A 21367-nucleotide genomic window follows, 5' to 3' on the forward strand; every position below is an offset into this window, starting at 1 on the left:
GCATCTCAATCGTCTACAATGAGGTTTATCGTTCTGTTCTGCCGGGCAAACTGCGCATCTTCTTCCCGCGTCCAGGTTTCCGATATTACCTGTCAGTATCATGTGGCATCATCCACATCACCCTTCAATGCATGGCTTGCTATGATGAGAGCGTTGACTTTGGCATATAAAATTTCCTGGTTTCTATTTTTGATTTGCTCTCGCGATCATGTCCCCGAGTTATCCCCAACATTGACGCAAGCGAAACCCCTTCATATGGCTGTTCCTTGATACACTTCATAAAGACACATATGGACGTGGAGGAAGGAAACACAAGTAGTGGTCCCTCCGACAGTTTTCTATCGGGACAAGCGTAGCCAGCTTCGCATTGCATTCTGGGATACTCCTGTCTACCACGTGACCCTCCAGACAGCATGGTGCCAGCAGAGTAGACGACGCGAGCTGTAGTTGTCACAATTCAGACTGCAGGATTACGTCGAACACGTGCTTGCACTTTATTTCTGCGTGTTCAAATGTTTACTGTCCTATTAGAAGACAGGTCACAGTGTGCAGAATGCAAAAGGAGTATGCAGGACTGGAAACATCACGTGTGGCAACGGTTACTTCCAACGTATGTACGTTCCTTGATTATGTGGTAAAGAATGCCGTTCTCAGAATACCATTAATCAGATTTGTACAACAACATGAAATGAGTCTGCGGAACAGTATGAGGTCCCAAATGAACAATTCAAGATGACTCTAACACACACGGGTGACTAAAACAACATACCGTGTGCTTACGAACAAAACGCGTTCCCGTGACAGAGCTGCTTTTAGTTCAACGAGAGCCGCAGCCGGGACAGCAACACATTATCATACATCGTTTCTACGATGGTGCTCACATTTTCACAATAAATTACTTTCAAAAAGCAAAATTATACGGAGAGCAGCACGAGAAACAAAGCCTTGCAAAACCGAAACTTTAAAGCGGATCACGTGGTGGACACGAAGCAATGGCGATTTTGACTCGAGCGACCACTAGAGGGTGGCTACACTTGTCTGGCGTGAAGACCCGCTCCTTGTGTTTCCTTCCTCTATGCATGTGGACGCGAGCTAAACCTAACATTGTATGAGTGACTGATGGATTGGATTGCACTGGCTATGACTTCCATCCGGGTTGTCAGATGTGAATGGTATCTTCCAGGCACGGCGGCATCTCGGTACCCCCACTTTGTTCCGTTTACCCGAAGTACATAAAACGGATAGTTCCAATTATTCGAAGATTTGAAAGAAGAAACCAACCAAAGGTGACCCTATTGTTCCGTTTATCCGTAATTTCCGTTTAACCGGGTTTCGTTTAGTGGGAGTGCACTGTATACACCACGATGCCGCAACATGCCTTTCCCCGCATTCTCAAAAACAGCTTCTATGATAGTACGACATCTCAACCGAACTGTTCAGTGCCCTGAGTGATGAATGAGTGATGCCCTGAATAAGAACTGGTAAAATTAACTGAGTGATCTGCACACAGCCAGTACTATGGCCTCCTGCAGGGTCCCTAAAGGCCACTGTACAGGGCCTTTCCTCCCATGTCTGTGAGGAGAACGGGATTGACCGAGAACGCCGCCATCCCCATGTACAATGGATATCTTAGTACGTGCCGAAATATGCCCGAGTGTTGACAGCGGCACAATATGCAAGAGCAAAGCACTCCCGGAAACCTGTGTCGTGAATTTAAGTTCTCGCGAATCACTCCTCTAACCAGCTTTGTTCGAAAACGCGAAAATACTTTCCACGCGGAAAAAACGACTTCTACAGTATGAATTAATATAACTGAGCAAGATTCCATTCCCACCACAGAATTCCCCACTCTGGAATCAAAGTAGTGTCTAAATTTTTCATTCGGAAGACCAAAAAGATTATTTTTGAGAAGTTCGCCAAGAAGTAATAGCTCTGGTGCTTTTTAGTGTGGCATATGCCAACGTAGAACTCCGGATGCTGTTTTCTCGAGGGGTTTTTGGGCTTCCTGCTCTGCTTGTGGAGCTGATATCTCGGCAACTACCTGGCGTAATTTGATCCCGTTTGTTTTATTATGCTTATTGATGCCATTTGTACACCATGACATTCTTGATTTTGCATGTTACTGCATTTCGAAATTGGGATACAGTTATCTGTTTCTATGACCAGTGTATTGATTGTAACCAGATGACAAATATTGGAAACTAAAAATTCTAGTTCTAGAAATGAAAAAAAAAAAAAAATGCGAATGTCACGGCATGCAGCATACATTTGGGGATACACCCAAAGCTCAAGCAGTCTTCTATAACATTTTGTAAATCCTGCAGGCTCTCCACGAGATATGAAGACAGAAGGAATTGTAATTATGATATCTTGGGATATTCATTTTGGAGGCATTATGAACACTTACACAAAGTTCCACCAAAATCTACCAACAAATATAGAAGTTTGTGTTGAAACCCACGTCTCCCATTAACTCTCTGGCGTGGATCTCCCGGTCGAGATGTACATCGTGTGCTCAGCACACTACGTTTGTTGCACGCTATCCCGAGTTGTGCTGAGAGGCAACCTTCCATTTTAAGGACACATGTAGGTGATAGCCTGGGCTATGTAACTACAAAATATGAAGGAAATCGGAGGAAGGGTTTTGGAGAAACGAGAGTCCAAAAAACCAAATTTTTGAGAGCATAGCTGTACTCTACACCGCCTTGTTGGAAGGGGGCAAGGTACAGGCATGCAAATTTGACATCAATTTAAAGAGCATGCTTCGACCTACACGCCGGGACATTATATATCTCGATGGCATGTATAGGAGGAGTACAGCGCAAAGACAAATATGACAAAAATCAGCATTTTGTGGCTACTTTGGCGATTTTTAATTGTGGATCAAAACAAAATTGACCCAGGCTGTTTACGCAGGCTGAAAGCCGTTGTACCTGACATATTGCGCAAAAAAAATCTATAGTTTGGGACCGTCTGCTGGTGAGGAATAAAATGTGAAAGTCGCTCCGTCAGAAAGCTCCGCTGCCAGGTCAATTTCTAGATTTTTTTTTTTCTGGCGGACCACAATACATCGAGCCAAAATATTTATTGCTCCTGTGTGTAAGCGTGTTGCGGTACAACATATATTTTTTCAAAGGAAATCGGTGATGGTGTCCGGACCACCCTGCATGAGTTGAGATGGAACCACCCAGTTATTTTCAAAATAAAAATATACCTTCATAACAGCAAGTACACCTTGTATGTGTTTTTTTGTCCAGTTGATATTTTGACATTAGGACATTTTCGTCTGTCTTGTGTGATCCGAATTAACGAGGTTCTACTGTATTATACAAATAGGCAAGACGCTAAACGGGCTATGTGCCTCACCAGTACTTGTACCGATGTACATCCCACAACTCGGCCGTGCTGTCCCTCTTCTCTGGATACAGAGTTGGCTAGCCAGAGGCATACAGAGCATAGATCAGGAAGTTACCCGTCAAAAAGAACTCGTTACGAGTTAAGTTACCGTGTTAAAAATGTAACTAAGTTAATAACGAAATTCTTCAGTCTGAAATGTAACTCGCAGTTACTGAGTTACTGGAAAAAAAGGATGAGTTACTTTAAAGTTACTTCAGATACAAAATAGCAGTACGCAGGTGCAGCATGCGTGAACATTTCAGTTCGACTTTGAGTTTCTTTCGGAAGAGTGTAACACGCTTAGATCATGATGGGAATTGATGCTCTGAGGCTGGAACACATAGAAACGACAAATACCTACAAAGCCTCAAGTGCCTAAAAAATTAATGATGAAAGAAAGAAGTCACTGAAAAGGTCAGCCAGCTGTAGGACTTGAACCCACATCTTCTCGATTACTGGTCCAGGGCTCTACCAATTGAGCTAAGCTAAGACACCTCCCCAGCGACTTCCAAGGGTGCGTCATCTGAAGGGACAAACCAACCACTCTTTAAGAGTAAACTCGCCAAGACAGAAGCTGCTGCTAGCTAGTGACTGCCAGGAAAATCAATGTGCGCGGCCGACTAAGGCAAACGAATCAACGCTGCCACCACCAGAAAATGAGATTAATATAAGTTACCAAAAAAAAGGAACTTAGTTACAGTAATGAGTTGCGTCGAACTCTGATACGGAGCGATCAATGCAAGCCTGATCAGTTGCGATTACCTCAGATGACAGCCTTTTGCCTTGGCGACGCACAATGGTTGAGGAGTTTGACTGAACACTGCAACACATTCTGGAAAGAAATGTTGAGCAGCCGTCAGCAGTCGGTCATTCCAACATAACAAGTGGCACATGGTTGTGCCTTTTGCTTTGTTCCCTTGTTCCTGTTTCCTTGACCTCAGGGCTGGTGCTTGGGGTGGAATAAATGCCGTTCTGGGAATTTTTTTCATTGTATCTAGGTACCAACTTAAAACCCTTTTGTTCTATAGGGGGTTAAAATGTGTTCCCTATGGCAGCCTGAGGGGGAATGTGTGTTATTTTGTTGTATTTTGAATTTCATTGTATTGCATTTCACTGTAACAAGATCCAACTATCTCAAAACTGTCATCCATTCCCTAACCAATACCCAAAGCTATTTCCCAGTTGTATGATTGGGGGTGACTGGTAAGTCGCTGTTCCAAGCTTCCTTGCCCCAGCCATGCTCGTGGTGGTGTATGTATGAAGATGTGCAGAAACCATTTGACTGCTTTGCGTGCTTGTGCTTTTCGTTGGTGTGTGTTCTATACTACTTCAGTAATCCTTGTCATTCCGTCTTTTGTGGAGAGACATAATCCAAACAGTTTTCCAATACTGTCGTGGTATTCAGCTTTATCACAATGTCAAGGCGTGAAAACAATTTTTATGGGTTGAACTCGAAGAATATGTTAAACAAAGCATTTTATTCACTTGCAGAGCAAGTGGTACCAGCATCCTTGCACACAACTTCGACTCAAGCGTTTCCTGCTGCTCCTCTGACAAGCCCTCCAACTGCGGCGCCTTCACTTCCAGGCCCCCCAATATTGCCTGGTCCTCCTCCAGTGTAAGGGTAGTCTCAAGTATACTTAGAGCCTAGTGTTCTAGGGTTATACTCAGTAAAACTCGTTTTTACCCTCCCCTTCCCCCATCCAATTTGCGTCAGCATCACAATGGTGGAAGCATACTCATTGCAGGATGTCTACCAACCTCGAATTATCGGGAATTTTGATGCAGCTGGAAAAGTCGGGGGATTGTCAGGAAATTTGCAAAGAAACCGCTGAAGTCAGGGAAAATTGCAGACAAGTGCTGTTGAAATGCACAGCGAATTGCGAGTGCTGATCAATGGTTGAGCAGCCACGCCGCAGCAATGTGGCCGCAAGTAACACTTCGCTTATACGACACGCTCAGAGGCAGAAAAGTAGGGCAGCCTCAATAATTACCACTTTTAATGAATGCTACTTACCTGAAATTGAAGCTGGAATTATACGAAGTATATGGAGGCACTTATTGTCATGGGTCACACAGCATTTTCTCTCCGATTCCGCTAAAATTGGCCACATTCAAAGATTTGAGGAAGCAACCTTATTGCTCTCCCTTTCCTTCGTCACTGCACGGTGCACTGCACTGCTCATCGGCGGTGTCTTCCTCACTGCACGTACCTGATGCCTGCGGTTCCCCTTCGCTGACTATTTCGTCAGTGCTCCTCAATCCGCACGTCGCAAGGTCGTCATCGACTGTGACAAAATCGTGTGCGGACACTTCCACACCAAGTTGGTCCCAGTTCTCAATTGCGAGATCGTCCTCTGTGGCGTCCACATCGGCGTGTGGACTCGCAGCAGTTTGGTTGAAAAATCTGCACTTCCGAAAGCAGTTCTGTATCGTTGTGGCAGTCACACGGTCCCACGACATCGCGACAAAATGCAGAGAGTCCGAGAGGTTGATCTGCAAATCCTGGTCTTTTCGGTCAATTTTTGCGAGAAGACGCCGCACCAGAAGCCCTTTGAAATGGTGCTTAACGTTCCGAATGATGCCGGCGTCCAGCGGCTGCAAATGGCTTGTTGCATTCGAGGGCAGGAACAGGACCTTAACGTTCTGAAGCACAACTTGTTTTGGATGTGCAGAGCAATGGTCGATGATCAGCACGGTCTTTCGGTTGCTGCAGGCCATCTTGCGATCCAGGTATACAGTCGAACCCGCATATATCGAACTCGAAGGGGATCGGCAAATAATTCGATATATCGATAATTCGATATATAAAGTGTTTGTATTTTAACTGACATTCGCGTGTGCCATATTAATTACCATTTAATTGGGATAGTATGAAACAGGAGCTTACCGATTTGCATGAACGAGAGCAGAAACTGCACAAACAAAGCGGGCAACAGGACAGTTAACAACATTTATTTGGGACGGAAGAACTCAGTGAGTTGGGCTTGTCTCTTGTTGCGAGCCATGAAGTCCATTACACTATTTTCGATCTTCTCGAGGCCTCCTAAATGAGAAAGTCCAGCTCCTTCTATTGCCCCGCAGCAGCGACGAATGGTAGCGAAAGCCGAAGCGATCTCGGTGGCTGTGGGCATAACATCGTCGCCGTTAAGACCTCCCAGTGAGCCTTCATCGCCGCTTGGATCGACGTCGTCACCAGCAACGTCCGCTATGATGTCCGCATCCGTCATCTCTGCCACAACGTGCACATTGTCGTCGGCGCTTACACAGTCATGTGCCGTCAGATCAGTGGGAACGGCTTCTGGGAACTCTGCGACCTTTCGAAGCTCGTCGTCCAGAGCGTACTCGAAGTCGTCATCGTCGTCTAAGGCATCCGCACACGCCTCATCTGCAACTGCTACGAAACCCGCTTTGCGAAAGCAGTTCGCTACTGTTTCACGCTTGACGTCATTGACGTGGTGATGCCGAATGCTTCTGCTACCGAAGACTTCTTTTCTCCATTCTCAACACGTCGGATGATGTCGAGCTTGGTCGCGAAGTCCAGGTTCTTCCTTTTCTTAGCATCCATGGCTGCCTCATTCGTGCCAACTTTCAAATGGTGGCGCCTACCAAAGGAATGCTCCGATGGCTCCGACGCCAGTCGCCACTGCGCACGTCTCGGCCACGCGCTGCGCACGGCCGGCATGGACGATTCCATTGCAGGTCGCGTGCCCGGGGGAGGTAGCATGTAGCATGACGCATGACCCCGTGATTTCTCACTTCGGAGCGTGCGAAACAAAGCTCCGTGGGGTCACTAACTTCCCCCGTTGGCAGCCTGCCCTCATTTCCAACTCCTTTTCGTGTGGATGGCTTCATCCCTAATCTCCAAGCCGCGCTTTGTTCTTTTCAATCGCGAAAAATGTGCGGAAGTTACTAAGGGCGCGTCATAGGATTCCAGCGGTAGTGTGATATAGCCGATGACAGCGGTGCCGGCTGTTCGATATAGGCGTACAGCACGCCTATACATTTACATGCTATTTTCAAGGGGATGTTTCGGATGTTCGATATAGGCAATAATTTGATATAACCGGGTTCGATATAGTCGGGTTCAACTGTAGCAGAAATTCTTCAAAAAGTGACGCAGTCATCCATGCCTTTTTATTAGCCTTATAAAGGCAAGGCAAGCGACCTGCGTGCTTGAAACACCTGGGCTTTAGGGACCTCCCAATGGCTGTCAGTTTCATCTTCTCTGAACCGTCGGCATTGCAGCAAAATAGAACGGTGACTCTCTGCTTACTTTTCTCGCCGCCCTGACAGTTCTGGCCTTTGAAGCATAGGCTTTTCCCTGGCTGAACATTGAAGAAAAGTCCAGCCTCGTCTGTGTTGAAAACGTCACGTGGTTCGTACCCTGCGAGGAGCGTGGGCAACGTGCTCGTCATCTACTCGCTAACGACATCCTCGTCCACCTTCTTTCCTTCACCACAGACGCTCTTGTAAACAAGTCCGTGCCTTGCTTTAAATCGATGAAGCAAACCAGCGGAGACCAGGAAATTTTCTACTCCAAGGGAGAGTGCAGTCTCGTCCGCCTTTTCCCGTAAGACTTTGCCGTCGACGTTGATACCGGCTGCTGTAACTTCCTTAAACCAGGCTAAAAGGACCTCCTCAAGCTTGACGTGTTGTGCAGGCTTAGCCTGCTTCACGTTCATCCTGAACTGTTGGACGTTCTTCAGAATTCGGTCTCGCTGGCCGACGATCGTGCTGAGTGTCGATTGCGGGATGCCAAGCTCCTTTGCGAGGTCGGCACGCTTTCTCTTCGGCTCTTCATCCACTCTGGATAAGATTTCAAGTTTATCCTTGAAGGACAGAGGTTTCCACTTGCGTGACATGTTGCAGAACTTCGGACGTGGCTGACACTGACTGCGTACCACGAGCACCACGAGTCCGTTCTCGCAATGGCAAAGCGTGGTCGTCCTCCTCCTCCCTACACGTGCCAATGAGAGGAGACTCAATGACTCATGGTGCACTGAACTGTACGCTATCGGGGTCACGGAGGAGGCGGTGAAACAGTTCCTTTTGCGGGATTTCCCTCCTTCCTTTTCATGTTCGCTCCTCAATCGGCTTAATCCATTGTCGAGTTCCACAGTTCTCCGGACTCAATGCGGCGATTTTTTTTTTTTTTTCGTATCATCCGGAATCGCTACCAAATATCGTTCGTATTATCCGAATAGAATACATTAAATATTAGGCTTTCCGGCCAGGACTTCGGGAAAATTCGTATCAGCCGATATTGTATAATCGAGATTCTACTGTACCTCATATAATCCCAGTTTCAACTTCAGGTAAGTACCATTCACTGGTAATTACACTTCAATATTTTCCGGCACTTATTATCATTGGTCACATAGCATGTTCACATGTCACATGTTCAAAGTCAAGGTTTGAACTTGGGTGTCAAACTATCTATTGGCGATGGACCTTTGGTAGAAACAAACAAAAGTTGTTTCTGAGGACTAGTCTGCAGCTTGAAACATTTCAGTGATAGACACCTCTCTCTCGTTGGCTGCTGAAGTAGCTGCTGCCCGTGTAGAGTGCGCTGAGAAGCGATGTGTATCTATGCTGGCCGCCCTTAGGGTGTGCTTTAACCATTGAGCAATTGTGTCCTTGAATGCCGCCTCACGAGGGTTGCGAGGGGAAAGCAAAAGACTAGTTGTCCCGCCTCGCACAGGTTCTGTTTTGTCTAAGTTGCTTTGTAGACAGGAAAGTGGGCAAAACAGGTCTGCAGAAGGTAGTGTGGGCATTAGTAAAGAGGTGGGGTGGTGACTTGGCCGTGAGGTCTCCCTGAGGCCTGACAAACCGAGTGCCCAGCCCTCTGGAGACTTAGTCAGAACGTGGGTGATTAAGGTGGAATCACCTCAATGTAATCTCTATGGGGCTCTTCTGTCCAGGTCATCTCCGAGAGGGCAGCACATAGTGAGTTAAACGTCACAGAGATTATACTATGGCTGATCCTGCATTGTCTGACACCTTTTTTATTCGTGTGCGACACTTGGTTGAATTTATACAAATTTTTGTTGCTTTGGATATCAATACATGGAGCTCTATTGGAAGATCACTAAAATGCTCATTAAGTTTTTCCTATAGCGAGGACCCGCTTGAGAATGGTGTCATGTCATTCATTTCTTCTCAATGATCATAAATCCAGCAAGTTTTTCGCATCGGGCACCCAAATCTTTGTGATAACCTGGACAAAAGATGTATTTTGTCGTCTGCTACGGAGGACTGCACTGTGCTGCCACCGCTATCAGTTTCCGCTTCGGGAGAGGAGCGCTTTTAATGAGGGAGAGAACATTCGTCGTTGAAGTTGAAACCGAATGCTATGCCGCGTGCATGGAATTTGACCATGCTGTATTTCATCACATCGGCTACAGATAGTTTCGACGAACCAGGCGTGTTTGAACTGTTCGAATACCTCGGCATCAGCGTGGAGGGGGCAGGGATGGGCATAAATAAATTTTTTGAGTATTTAAATATAAACACAAAATACTTTGTTGAAAGGGATATTTAAAAAATCTTCATAAATACACTTCAATATGTTTATTTAAATACAAAATACAGTCGACCCCCGTTTATCCGGACGGTGCCGTTCCCGGCGAAATCGTCCGGATACCGGGGCATCCGGATAAATGAAACGACCGAGTAGAAACGTCCTACAGAGCAAGGTTTAATTAAAACACAGAAATCTCGTCAATGACAGCTTTTACATAGTAGTGTAGGCACTCGATTCCTGCAAACTTTAGCTAGTTTCATTGAGTTGAGCCACGCTGTTGCGCTGCTCGAAGAATGTCAGTGCGGACGCAAAGTGTCAATGTCTGAGCTTTGTTTCTCACTGGCGTTATCGGCACCGTCTTGCTGCCCATCATCGGAGGGAACAGCAGCAATCACACCGTCATCAGTCATAGCTGCACACGCGTCATCATCCTTATCAACATCAACATAGTGAGACACCACAGCATCATCTACGGCAGTCGCAGTTAGCCTCTGCATCAGGGATCGCAGCAGGCCCTCGGGTTGGAGTTTTCCCGTCTAGAACCGGACAGTTGCTCGAGATATTTCCAAATGACTCGACTGGTCAACGTGACCCAACGCACACAAATAGAAAAGGGGGTCATCGTGCACAGTTGTCTCCCCTACGGAGGAATGTAGATCCTTAACGTGTGACGGGAATAACCCCAACGCAGCGAAAAAGGTGACGAAGCGGGGTCAGCATCTCCTCTTACTCACGGTAGTCCGGATAACTGAAGCTGGATTACAAGAATTTTCGACTTTCGTTCCCTGGAATTCTTGTCCGAGTCCGGAAGCTGAACTCCGGATAAACGAGAACAAACTACATGGAGGAAAATCCGTTCCCGTGCCTTTTGTCCGGATACCGCGGGATCCGGATAAATGAAGTCTGGTTAAACGGGGGTTGACTGTATAAATACAGTATTTAAATACCGTAACTACTACCATAAATACTGTGAGGAAGATGTCATCTGGAATTACAGAAATTACGATGTTCATAACAACAAATCAGCAAGGAACAACAGCATTTATTTGTTAGATTATCATGGCGATATTAAGATATAATAATAATAAGCGATAATAATATTTTATTATTAAGTTTCTCGAAGACTGCATCTTTTAGGCGTCTTCTGTTCGGCCAATCAGAAACAGCATCTCCACAGGTGCCGACGAGCAAAGGCTTGCATTAAATTTGACTAAAATGCTTCGTGCAAGAAGGTAGTCGGGTAGTCACGACCGTTGTCTGCACCAACAGTGAAAAACTCGTCATCTAAAATGAATTGTCTCATGCACATTCTAGCGCAAACACGGCATAACTGTTCCCCATACTTGCCCTTCTTCCCGAGAAGTTAATTGCAGGGCAACTTTAACACATGAGTCAGAGACACATTGTGAGTCACATGTGAGTCAGTCACATTCTGTATTTAAGAGTATTTATAGAGTATTTACAACAATAAATACTCTTTGTATTTATTACTTTGTATTTAAATATAATTATAAATACGTTTTTTGAGTCTGTATTTAAATATCAACTATCAATACATGTATATATTTTAAATAGTATTTTAATTACAGTGTATTTAAATACTGCCCATCTCTGGGAGGGGGGTATCGTCTGCAGGTGTTTTATCGTAATAGTTTACGATCCAAATGTTGAGCATAGACAGCTTCCAGAAATTATGCATATAGTACAACACTGACTTCGTGATCTTCCTAGCTTCTGACAAAATTTTGGTTTCGTTGCTAGTGATTTATGAATAACTAATTTATGAAGAATTATAAATTTATAAATAACCAATTAAAATAACTAAAAAGTCCACATCTGCGCGACGATCTTGTATTATGGTGTCTATGCTGGCCTACTCTTTCTATATTCCTTTTATGAAGTTTACTTACTTACTGACTAAAAATAATAGCATTAAATGAAACATAATGGGAGCGCGACCTATAGTTTCAGTACTCAAGTAACGAAACTACGGGCCCACTCTCATCAGAAGTAACATCTTCTATTTTTCTGTTCCTCATTTATCTAATTCGATCCTTGCCTGTGCCCTGACATATAAAGTTGTGAATGATTCACACTTGCACTGGATAATTTAATTGAAAGGAATATCTCATTAGATACTATTTTGCATAGATCGAGAAGTTAACCGTCAAAAAGAACTCGTTTAAGAGTTCAGTTACCCTGTGAAAAATGTAACTAAGTTCATAAATGTAACTCGCAGTTACGGTGTTACTTAAAAAAAGAACTAGCTACTTCCAAGTTACTTCGGACACAGAGTAGCACTACACAGGTGCAGCGCGTGTGAGCGGTTGAGTTAGACCTTGAGTTGCCTGCGGAGGAGTGCAACAGGCGTAGATCGTTTTCGTTTAAGTCCAACTATTCGAACGCTTTGCGTCTTACTCCCTGTGGCGCACAATGGTTCAGCTTCATTTTAATGGCGGCGTTTCTTACTTCCTGATTAGAATACTGTCATTGATTGAATATCACGGTTTATGGCTTAAAATGCCATGAAAGAACCGGGGAAAAAGCAAGAAAATATGTGGATGTGAGTGAAAAGCGAATTAAAAGTAACTTGGAACTTAGCTTAAGTTACTTTACTACTAGTTTACTAAAAGAAACGAGTTCTTCTGAAGGATACTACGGTGCAAAAGTACCGAGTTAAGTTACAAGTTACCAAAAAGGAACTTAGTTACAGTAACGAGTTACCTCAAACTGCTATTTTGTTTTGTCAGTACATTCACGGAAGAATGCACAGCCATTTCTGGCAATACTGAAGTAATAATAGCAATGGTACCGTGATGTTACACGTAAGGTTTGTCTGCCTATAGTATGGCGACATGTTGCACAGGCTGCAGGTTAGGACTGAGGATAATTTCGACCACCTGGGGTTCTTTTGGCGTGCGCACAAAATATCCGACACACTAGGTGCTAGAAGCAATGTTTACCTCCCCCACGTTGCTACCGTCCCAAGGACGGTGCCCCACCGACGGAATTCGCAATTTTGAGCTCAGCAAACCAACGCATTACCGACTCCGACGAGCTACCGAGGAAGGCACTGAAGTAATGAAGTGAAGTAAAGATGACACGTTAAGCAATATGAGGCATGCACAACAGTGCAGAACCTAAAGTTCACCACCGAAATAGTCGTCATACACATAATTTTCTTTCCTCACCCCGTTTTGTATCATGGCTCACCTCCACATTTTGTGTTTGGTACCGAACTATTCTGGGGGAATAAATTTAGTAGTGCGTTAGCTGTAGCACAGACAAAACTAAGTATGTGAATACTTATTTTTATTCCAGTGTGTAGCCTTATTCAGGCCCGGATTTGGAGTCTACTTCTTTGGGTTCGTTTTCGACGGCATTCTCGTGACAAATCACATAGCTAATTTTGCCCTTGTTTAAAATATGTTTCCCGTGTGTTTCTTTTTGAACATTTTTTAAAGAAACATGGGACTAAGCCACGGAACGATTCGAAATAATGAGTGGCTTTTCGGAGCAACCCTCTTAGCAGTATGTACTCAGCTGAACAATCCCCACACATGCAATCCTTGAGAAGCGTACGGATGATTGTAGTCCGATATCCGATCACGGAAGTCGAAATTTGATCAGAAAGCAACACTTCAGGACGAGATTTCCCATCTCTGTTTACAACTTTGATGTTTTCGAATGACGTAGACGCACACGTCACTTCCGATCTCTCGTCGAGGAAAGATCACGTTACTTAATCGCTTGTGGAGCCATCTATTGAGAAGGCTTCGTGTAATCGAAGCGGATGACTCCACCTTAACAAAGAAAGATCTGCCGTTCTCTCCGCTGTAGACAAAGCTATCAGCATGACCAGTTTATAGGACAGGGTTGTCAGAGGGAGTGAGCCCAATGTGCTCAGGTAAGTGGTAACCTTTGAAACTGGCCACAACTTTCTATACCTGGGTTTAGGACGGGAAGTGTTAAATGTCTTTCAACAATTAGCATCCAGAGGATGTGCCCCCAAATTCACCCCTGCTACTCCAGGTACCGACTGTGAGATTGCAGAACGGTAGCATCCAGTTGTTCTGTAAGGCAGTCCCTGGTCGTGAAGGGATGCCAAGAAGTTTAAGAAGTCTTCTGTAGACGGAGAAAGTGGATTAATCTCTTGTTTAGCACACCAGCGACTCCACCTGTTCCAACACAAGGTGTACACTACTCTAGTGTTTGGGCACCAGGTAGCTGCCAGAAGTCTGGAAGCTGACTTCAAAATCTGATCTGCTGTACTTGGTTGTTCGATACCAGCCAGGCTGTGAGTTGTAGTTCACCTTGCAAAATTAAGGGGTGACCAGGAACCGTTCTGTTGGTTAGTAGTCTAGCGGCCGCAGGTCGGCGCCACCGGAAGATACGCGCCAAAAATAAACGTTGACGCGCGCTCACGGGCTCGAGTTCTTAGCGAGCCGAGTGCAGTCTCATTCTGTTGCCTCCTTGCTGTCTGCCTGTCTACTTCTCTCCGCGACAAGCCACAACTGGTGACCCGAACAATGGACATTCCCCTCGACGCTCCTTTGGAGCCACCGCCGCCCTGTTCCGCTCAGCTTATCGAGAATCCCTCCATCGGCACGGTTGGCGTTGAAGTTCACTTGCCCCCTTTTTGGACAAAGAACCCTCGGGCATGGTTCCTGCAAATCGAAGCCCGATTTGCTCTTCGTCGCATCACCTCGCTGTACTTAAACGTCGTGTCTGCTCTTCCTCCAGATATCGCTGATCAAGTGGATTATCTCCTGGCCGCCCCTCCGCCCGATAATCCTTACGAGCAACTCAAAGAAGCCATTCTAACCCGCACCGAGTGCTCAGAACAGTCGCGCATTCGCCAACTGCTCTCCGGTGAGGAATTGGGTGACCGCAGACCGTCGCAGCTCCTCCATCGCATGCGGCAGCTGCTTGGTAGCGCAGCCGACACTCAGCTTCCAATATTGAGGGAGCTTTTCCTCCAGAGGCTACCACAGCAAGTGCGCATGGTGCTAGCGGGCTCAGAAGAGGTTTCCCTTGAGCCCCTCGCTCAGCTTGCGGACAGGATTATCGAGCATTCCTCACCATCTATCGCGCCTGTCTCCCGTGCAACTCCCGCTACCTCTTCCTGCGCCGCTGACGATGTTATTGCATCGCTGCAAGAACAAGTCGCACGACTGTCGGATGCCGTCGAGAGTCTGCGCTCCGTTTTTTCTCGCCGACGCCGCACTCGACGCTCTCCTTCTCGCACCCGCCGCCGTTCTCCTTCTGCTCACGCCGATGAGCAGCGCCCGTCCAGCGATATTTGCTGGTACCATCAAAAATACGGCGACAACGCGTTCAAATGCACACGGCCTTGCTCTTGGTCAAGAAATGCGGAGGCCGGTCGATAGTGGCGGCCTACGACTCCGGCCCTCCAGGAAGCCGCCTGTTCTTTGTCACCGACCGAATTGCGAAGCACCGCTTCTTAGTGGACACCGGAGCTGAGGTCAGTATTGTACCTCCCACGCGATCTGACCGCGCCCGTGGACCGTCCATTTCGAAACTCCAGGCTGTCAACGCTTCCCAGATCTCGACATTCGGCCTGCGTTCCCTCGCCATCGACATAGGACTTAGGCGCCTCTTTCAATGGGTGTTCGTCATAGCCGATGTCCCCTACCCCATCCTGGGGGCCGACTTTCTTCACCACTTCGGACTTGACATCAGCATTTCCCGCAAGAAGCTCGCTGACTCGACAACTGGCCTTACAATCTCCGGCGTGCCTTCCACCCACCCAAGTATGGGCATTCGAACTGTAGTCCCCACCTGCTCCTACGCTGAGCTGTTGCTCGACTTTCCGGCCATCACGAAACCCTGCAACTTGGCCGTTCCTCTTAAGCACGCCGTCTTGCACCATATCATCACCACTGGTCCGCCGGTAACTGCCCGACCGCGCCGTCTCGTTGGCGAGCGGCTGAATATAGCGCGTCGGGAGTTTGACCACAGGTTGCAGCTTGGGCTGATTCGACCCTCTTCCAGCCCCTGGTCATCCCCGCTGCACATGGTCCCGAAAGCCTCCGGAGACTGGCGCCCGTGCGGCGACTACAGAGTCCTTAATGCTGCCACCGTACCGGACCAGTATCCGCTTCCGCACATTCATGACTTCACCCTCGACCTCGCCGGCGCGACCACATTCAGCAAAATTGATTTGGTAAAGGCCTACCATCAAATCCCTGTGGCACCGGAAGACATTCCAAAGACAGCTATCATTACACCGTTTGGCCTTTTTGAATTCGTGCGCATGCCATTTGGGCTACGTAATGCGGCCCAATCCTTTCAAAGGTTTATGAACGAAGTGGTGCGGGGTCTCCCGTTTGTCTTCGTTTACCTCGACGACATACTGGTTGCTAGCAAGACCCCGGAAGAACACAAGCACCACCTTCGTCAACTTTTCCAAAGGCTGGACGAGCATGGCCTAGTCCTCAACCCCGCGAAGTGTCTCTTCGGCCAGTCTTCTCTGGAGTTTCTGGGGCACCTGGTTTCCCAGGAAGGCATCAGTCCCCTTCCTTCAAAGGTTTGCGCAGTGCAGGATTTTCCCATACCCACCTCCCTTCGCAAGATCGGGAGTTCCTGGGATTGATAAATTTCCTTCGTCGCTTTATCCCGCACTGCGCCGACATCCTCCGGCCACTCACGGACCTGCTTCATGCTTCCACAAAGACCAACCAGCCCTTCGACCTCCCTACTGAAGCTCAAGACGCTTTCTTCCAAGCCAAAAATGCTTTGGCCAACGCCACTATGTTGGTGCATCTCGTTTCTTTGGCCCCACTTCGGCTCATGGTCGATGCCTCAACACACGCTGTCAGTGCTGTGCTCCAGCAATCTTCGTCCACGGACTGGAGGCCACTGGCTTTCTTCTCCCAGCGCCTTAAACCATCTGAGGAGAAGTACAGTACCTTCAGCCGCGAACTTCTGGCCATCTATTTCGCCATCAAGCATTTCCATTACTACCTAGACGGAAGCCCTTTCCACGTCCTTACAGATCATAAGCCTTTGACTTTTGTTTTCAAGACCGACCGCACGACCTATCCTTCTACTGATCTTCGTCACCTCTCCTTCATTTCCGAGTACACCACAGACATTCGCTTCATTCACGGGACCGACAATCAAGCGGCGGACGCTCTCTCGCGCATCAAGCCTATCTCTGCTCCTGTTCTCACTCTCGATGCTCTCGCAGCTGCCCAGGCCTGCGACCAAGAGCTTCAAGCCCTGTTGTCTCCTGGCACAATCAAATCTTCCCTCCGCCTGGAGTATGTTTCCCTGCCTCTTGCACCTTGCGGTATCGCTTGTGACGTTTCCGGTTCTGTGCCTCGTCCGTACCTGCCCTTTACGCTTCGTTTCTCCGCGTTTGAGGCGCTGCACAACATTAGTCATCCTGGCATTCGGGCTACGCAGCGGCTATTGTGCTCACGTTATGTCTGGCCTGGTATAAACACCGATGTCCGGCGCTGGACAAGATCTTGCACTGCCTGCCAGAAGAGCAAAGTCACTCGCCATACTAAGACCCCTCCTGGCCACTTCCCCCACCCGACGGTTGCTTCTGTCACATCCACGTCGACCTTGTGGGCCCTTTACCACCGTCCCGAGACCAACGCTACTTACTAACCATTGTCGACCGTTACACCCGCTGGCCAGAAGCCGTCCCCATCAGTGACATCACGGCGGATACCGTAGCCCGCGCCCTCGTTTAAACTTGGATCGCCCGTTACGGCTGTCCCACGCGCATCACCACAGACCAGGGCCGACAATTCCAGAGTGCCCTTTTCAAGAACCTGATGGCTCTCCTCGGTGTTCACCATATCAGCACCACGGCATACCACCCTTCCTCCAACGGCCTCGTCGAGCGCTTTCATCGTCAGCTGAAAGCTCCGCTCATCGCTCGCGAGGCCCAAACCAGCTGGGTGGATCACTTGCCTGTTGTCATGCTGGGCATCCGTTCGGCCTTCAAGGAGGACCTCTCCTGCATCGCAGCCGAGCTTGTTAACGGGACGACACTGCATCTTCCTGGCGACTTTTGGAGCGATACCGACGGCGTACGTTCTCTTCCCCAGGCCGAGTACGTCCAGCAGCTCCGGCGTTTCTTTCGTGGCCTGGCGCTGGTTCCCTCCAGGTCGCCGCCGCCATCCAAAGTTTTCCTCCACCCCGACCTCAACACGAGTACCTTCCATATTATACAAAGTGTATAACATGTCTGAATCGTTTTCTGAAGCGTCATCTGTGTCATGTACTGCTACCATCTTGGCTTTACCGCTCTTCTTGGCGTGTTTCTTCGAGAAATAGACTTTTTCCATGTACCCTTTCTTGCGACAGAAGTTACAGACAATGGAGTCTGGAACAGGGCAATCCGGAAGGCGATGATCCCGTCCACATCTGTAACAAACTATTTTCTTCTGTTTTTCTTTGTTTATGCGCTTGTTTGCTGCTGCTGCTGTCTTGTATACTTTAGAACTTCCACTGCCTTGACGAAATTGCGTCTGTGCATGGAGTGCAGTTTCGGCTGTCAAGGCGATTTTTAATGCCTGTTGGAACGTTATGCTTCCTCTTTCCGCCATAAGACTTTGTTGCAAATGAGGGTCTGTTACACCACAGACGAATCGGTCGTGCAGCATAATGTCCAGAGGTAACACTGTAGGTAGCACTGTAGCTGCAGGTGTCATATCTGCTTGTTGCGTATCGCCTGACGTGGAAGTTACAGCAGCTGCAGGTGGAAGCATGTGTGGATGAGTGCCAAAGTTAGTCTTTGGCCAATTAACGGAGGGCTGCCATGAAATCTAAAATTGATTCCGAGGGTAGTTGGTCCTGCTAGTAAAAGATGCACCTTGCAAGGAGTTCCGACGGTTTGGGACTGTAGTGTTCCATAAGGACCTTGATGATGTCATCCTATGAAACTTCTGATGGGCGTTGCAGGACAAGCAGTGATCTTAACGTATCGTAGATGTCTTCGCCACATAAACTTGGGAGAGATGCTCGCCTTTTTGGAGAAGCCGTGATTTCATTAGCCTCAAAATAGAACTTGAGGCGTTCTACCCACGAGGTCCAGTTGCTTCCAGGAACAAACTGTGAGACTCGCCCAACACCGTAAACCCAAGGCTCGTAAGGTTCGTAGGAGAAGTCGTCGCCAGTGTTAAGTCGCCGTAGACCTCAAGGGCAACATGGAGACGTAGGACTATGCTAACGTCGTTTATTCTTTGGGAACAGAACAAGAAGAAGAACATCGAACGAGCGCACACACTCTTGATAATCCCGATGGGGCTGAACCAATGTATGCTATATTGGACATATATAACGCAATAAATAATGAACGTGTCCCCAATCCCAATTAGAAATTGTGTCATATTCCGTAGGGCATACTAAAATCGCCACAAGTGGGAATTAACACAAGTCTAAAATACGATAAAACAAAAGGGTATGCCCCGTTTAAAAAGACACGTCGTCAATGGGGCAAAAAGTAGAGATAGTTCCTTACTGCAAAGTGGCAGTTAACATAAATTTGTAAGTACTTGAGAACTCCAAAAAGATGCACTAAAATAGAATGTGATGGCCCGGGGCCAAAGAAAAAGATGAGGGAAATAAGGAACAGGGAATAAGGGAGAGGGGAGGGGAGAGGAATAAGGGAGGAGGAAAGTGGGAGCAACAAGGTTGCTTCCTCAAATTTTTGAACATGGCTAGTTTTAGCAGAATCGGAGAGAAAATGCAATGTGACCCATGTTAGTAAGTGCAAGAAGATACTGAAGTGTAATGCCCAATAAATGATCTGTTTATTATGAGGGATCTGTATTGAAACATAGCAACAGGCACCAAGTTCCCCTTTGTTTTGGTCAGGGAACTAGCTTGAAATAGTCAGTGAAAACCTGGACAAGTCAGAGAATTTGAAGGCTGCAATTTTGTAGACACCCTGTCGTTGTGAGAGTTGTTTTTCTGAATGTACTCATTGTTTATTTGAAGGTATTTGCAAGTAACCATTTCAGAAAGTTAATTGTCAAAAAGTAAACAATTACGGTATGACTTGGGAAACAGAATTTTCCTGGTTACTTTTAAGTTACATTTAAATTACCGCATCTTTACTTTGGACAGCATGAGTTGCAGCCGTTGCAGTGCACATTACCCCTTTAATGGAGGATGAGTATTTGGCATACAGCCGAGCCTCTTTATTACGATCTTCAATATAATAACTCCAATATTACGATCGAATTGCTGGTTCCCGTCAGCTCACTTATTGAAGTACATGTGAACAAGACATCAATATAATGATAGTTGCGAAAGCGTTTGCTTGCATATAGCGACCAGAATTCTCCAGGCAGCCTGTAAAACACGTGAAAATCGAAAAGCAAGATTGCACTTTTCTATTCAAGAAAACAAATTACAGTGGCATTTTAACGTCCGTGAGCGTTAAAGTGAGAACGCAGTGCATTTATCCAGTTTATCCACGCATGACTGCCGACGATTAGATGCACGCGTTGCAAGGGGCGTGACTTCAAAAGGGTGGAAGGGGCTCGCGACAAGTAGAGGAGGTTGTTCCCTCTCCACATCATTCTCACCCACTCAAGTTTTTTTCGGCTTGCTGCATGCTATGATCACTACGTCAGACGTCATGTCTGCGGTTCTGAGACGTGTTTTGATGAGGAAAGACGCGTGGCTGGCTCGACCAGAAGTTGCACATGCTCGATGGATTTTCTACTGGGGCAAAACCTTGTTCCGAAGTACTGTGCATCCAAAACGTGTGTTTGCAGACAGTTGCGTGTCTCCACCCAAACACGCGTAGACGAACTACCTGTGGGGGAAGCGCATTCTGATCGACAATGCAGTTCTGATTGTGAAAGTGATGATGACAAGGGTATGTATTGGATGAGGAGCAATGGACGAAGTCATCGATCTCAAAAGGTGCAGAGCCTCATGTGGTAGTGGCGGTTATGTTGTCTTTGAAAAAGCTTTCAGCACAAAGCTGAGTAAATTTAGAGGTAGATAAAATGCTTTTGTGCTCGCAACAAACATGCATGTTCAACGGTGTTCTGCTTGTGCCGTTCTACTTCATTGACGCGATCCTGACCGGCAATTACACGAAAGCTTGTTTTTAACTATAACTCTGATATAACAATCGGATTTCGCATTCCCGTCAATATCGTTATAAACGGGCTCGACTGTACTACAATAGACTTCGAAAAATTTGTTGTTGTTGTTTCCGGCTTAGTTCGATTGAGTTCAAAGGTCTCATCAAATGCCCATGTGTTTCTATAGAAACAAAGTTCATTATTTCGAATGTGAAATCAGGCCACATAGTATAATTGGACCGATGTGTCCCGTACCAGGTGCCCGCGTTGAACCACTCATAACAACAGAAAAGTTTGCCCTAAAGCACCAGCAAATGGACAGTACCAATAATATCCATTTGGTGGCAGTACTGGAGTTTTT

At 46.9% G+C, this 21367-nt stretch overlaps 1 protein-coding gene across 11 annotated transcripts in view; it reads left to right on the forward strand.

Annotated features, from left to right (window-relative positions):
• LOC135388552 (intersectin-1-like) overlaps positions 1-21367 on the forward strand; it is a 337751-nt gene that overhangs the window by 25678 nt on the left and 290706 nt on the right. For all 11 annotated transcript variants that reach the window (XM_064618160.1, XM_064618162.1, XM_064618161.1 and 8 more), the window contains exon 5: positions 4888-5014. In XM_064618160.1, the coding sequence (XP_064474230.1) occupies positions 4888-5014 (127 nt within the window). The remainder of the gene's footprint in view (positions 1-4887; positions 5015-21367) is intronic.

The sequence above is a fragment of the Ornithodoros turicata genome, chromosome 3 (assembly GCF_037126465.1).
Source record: "Ornithodoros turicata isolate Travis chromosome 3, ASM3712646v1, whole genome shotgun sequence".
Taxonomy (NCBI): Eukaryota; Metazoa; Arthropoda; class Arachnida; order Ixodida; family Argasidae; genus Ornithodoros; species Ornithodoros turicata.